The sequence below is a fragment of the Vollenhovia emeryi genome, unplaced genomic scaffold (assembly GCF_000949405.1).
Source record: "Vollenhovia emeryi isolate VEMERY1.0 unplaced genomic scaffold, V.emery_V1.0 DF945360.1, whole genome shotgun sequence".
Taxonomy (NCBI): domain Eukaryota; kingdom Metazoa; phylum Arthropoda; class Insecta; order Hymenoptera; family Formicidae; genus Vollenhovia; species Vollenhovia emeryi.
Window position 1 is genome coordinate 1 of NW_011961006.1, and position 2,203 is coordinate 2,203.

General features: G+C 47.5%; 1 protein-coding gene across 1 annotated transcript; it reads right to left on the reverse strand.

The window, feature by feature from the left end:
* Positions 1-711: 711 nt before the first annotated feature.
* Positions 712-2,016, reverse strand: LOC105561415. Its single transcript, XM_012011378.1, has one exon. It carries the CDS (start codon positions 2,014-2,016, stop codon positions 712-714), a length of 1,305 nt encoding a protein of 434 aa, XP_011866768.1.
* Between the last annotated feature and the right edge of the window lie 187 nt (positions 2,017-2,203).

Here is a 2,203-nt window from a genome sequence, read left to right on the forward strand (position 1 = left end):
CTTCGCGTCGCGATCGGGCATGCGCGCGCAGCGCTCCTGTGGCGCTGCACGATCTGACCCGGCTGATGCTGCCATCACGCCGGTGACGAACAGACCGAGATTCATAATTGAATCCGGAACATGTGGATACGCATTGCATTCGTCGTCCGCGAGTTTTTGTATGGTGCGAATTGCTAGAAACGGAGAGGACGCCACGCCGAACGTAAGCGTGTTTAATTGAAATGTCGTTATATCGCCGTCTCTACGCCAGAGAATCCTTTGATACCGCCGATCGTCTTCATGCAACAATACCTGACGGTACATCTTTTCTATGTCCGCGGTAATCACGACCTTGTACGTCCGGAACCGAATTATGTGTGCAAAAAGTTTATCTTGAATCATGATGGTCGGTATTGTCAGACATGTTAGTTCCTTGCTAAAGCCGTCAATCGTCGATTGTATCGTGATTCTTACTAAGCCCCTTGATTCAGTGTTCGTAGCGTTAATCGCGCCGACGGACGACGAGTGCGCCGTCACGGGCAAGCCCAGATGTTTCACGACGGATTCCGAAATAAAGTTCGCGGTAGCGCACGTGTCTAACAACGCTCGGGCCTTGATGGAATTGCGTTTACGATCACGGATGTATATTATTGCACTAGTTAATAATTGGGGTGCTGATAGGGGTGATATCGTCGCGAGGCTTATTGTTCTCCCCCCTGTCGAGTCGGCTAGTCATGCGGCTGTGACCGTCGCAGGTTTCGATGCATCCGGTTTGCCAGCGTTCGCGTATTTATCATAATGCAAGAGTGTGTTGTGTCGCTTTTGGCAAATAGTGCAACTTGAAAATTTGTAAGGGCTATCACGATGTGAGCGCAGACAGTTGTAACAGATCTTTGCGTTCTTTACTAACTCGATACGTTTAGGCACGGACAGTTGTTTGAACTTGTCACACAAGTATAGAGGATGTCGCTTGGTTTTGCACGCCACGCAATTACGCGATGAGTTTAGTACGAACGCTTGATTCGCGGAATAACGCTTCCTCTTAACCGGGGGCTCGCCCTTACCTCTCTCATTGTCCGCGATCTTTATCCTTTCGCGTCTCGATGCACAAACCGCGGCCTTGTACAAAAATTCGTACATCTGTTCGAGATTCGGAAATTCGTCTCTTTCGAGACTCGCTTCCCATCTTTCTAATGTGGTCTTCGGCAACTTGCTTTCTAGAATGTGTACGATCATTTCGGACCCGACGGAAACTCCCAGCGCGCTCAATGAAGCAATATGCTGTTGAGTATCATCAGCGAGTTTAGATAGACCGCTCGTCGTTTCTTTATCTAATGTCGGTGTATTTAAGATAAGTGAAAGATGTCGAGATACTAAGACTCTTTTCACTTCATATGAGCGCTCTAATAGTTCCCATGCGTTTGAATAATTTATTCCGTTGACCGCGAAAATTTTTACCTTATTCGCTGCTTCCTCGATTAATGCGGATTTTAAATAGTGCAATTTGTCTACATCCGACAAATCGGTTTGCGACCCTATCATGTTACTAAACGCGTTTTTGAATGAGAGCCAGTTTTCGTACTTGCCGTTGAACGTCGGCAGTGGCGCGTCGGGTAATTTGATTCGCCGTTTCTTGACGGGAGCGATGTTTGATCCATTATCAATTCGCGGCTCGTCGCTTGTTGTACCGATTCGCGGCTCGTCGCCTGATGTACCGGTTCGCAGTTCGTCGTCTGTTGTACCGGTGTCCGCGTTCGGAATATTCACCGGGTTTAAAATATTTTCGGCCTTACCCGCCAGATCATAAAACCGTTGTTGAACTTGCGCGAACTCATTTCGATGACCCTCATCCGGCTCCAATATCATGAGTTCATCGTTATGTTCCTCAAATGCATGATATAAATCTGTTAGACGGGCGATTCTTAATTTTAATGCGGCGTTATCTATCTTTCCTTTATCGAGAAGATTGCCTAAATTGGTGATCTGAGACTTTAGGGAGGTCCGCTTTTGCACAAGGAGCTTAATCCTTTCCGACATGTTTAGGCGATTCAGGATGGGATCAGGAAATAACGACTTATACTCTACTTGGCTGTAAGATGCGGGTGGATGTTGTTCGTTGCTTCACCCTTCTGGCAGCCTCGAACTCGTAGACGCGTGGAAGAAGTCGTCCTTCTCCTTCACCGTTCTGGTAGCCTCGAATTCGTAGACGCGTGGAAGAAGTCGT

What these genes read in the sequence shown, in the direction of transcription:
- LOC105561415 (XM_012011378.1), bottom strand. Translation starts at nt 2,016, where the DNA reads ATGTCGGAAAGGATTAAGCTCCTTGTGCAAAAGCGGACCTCCCTAAAG.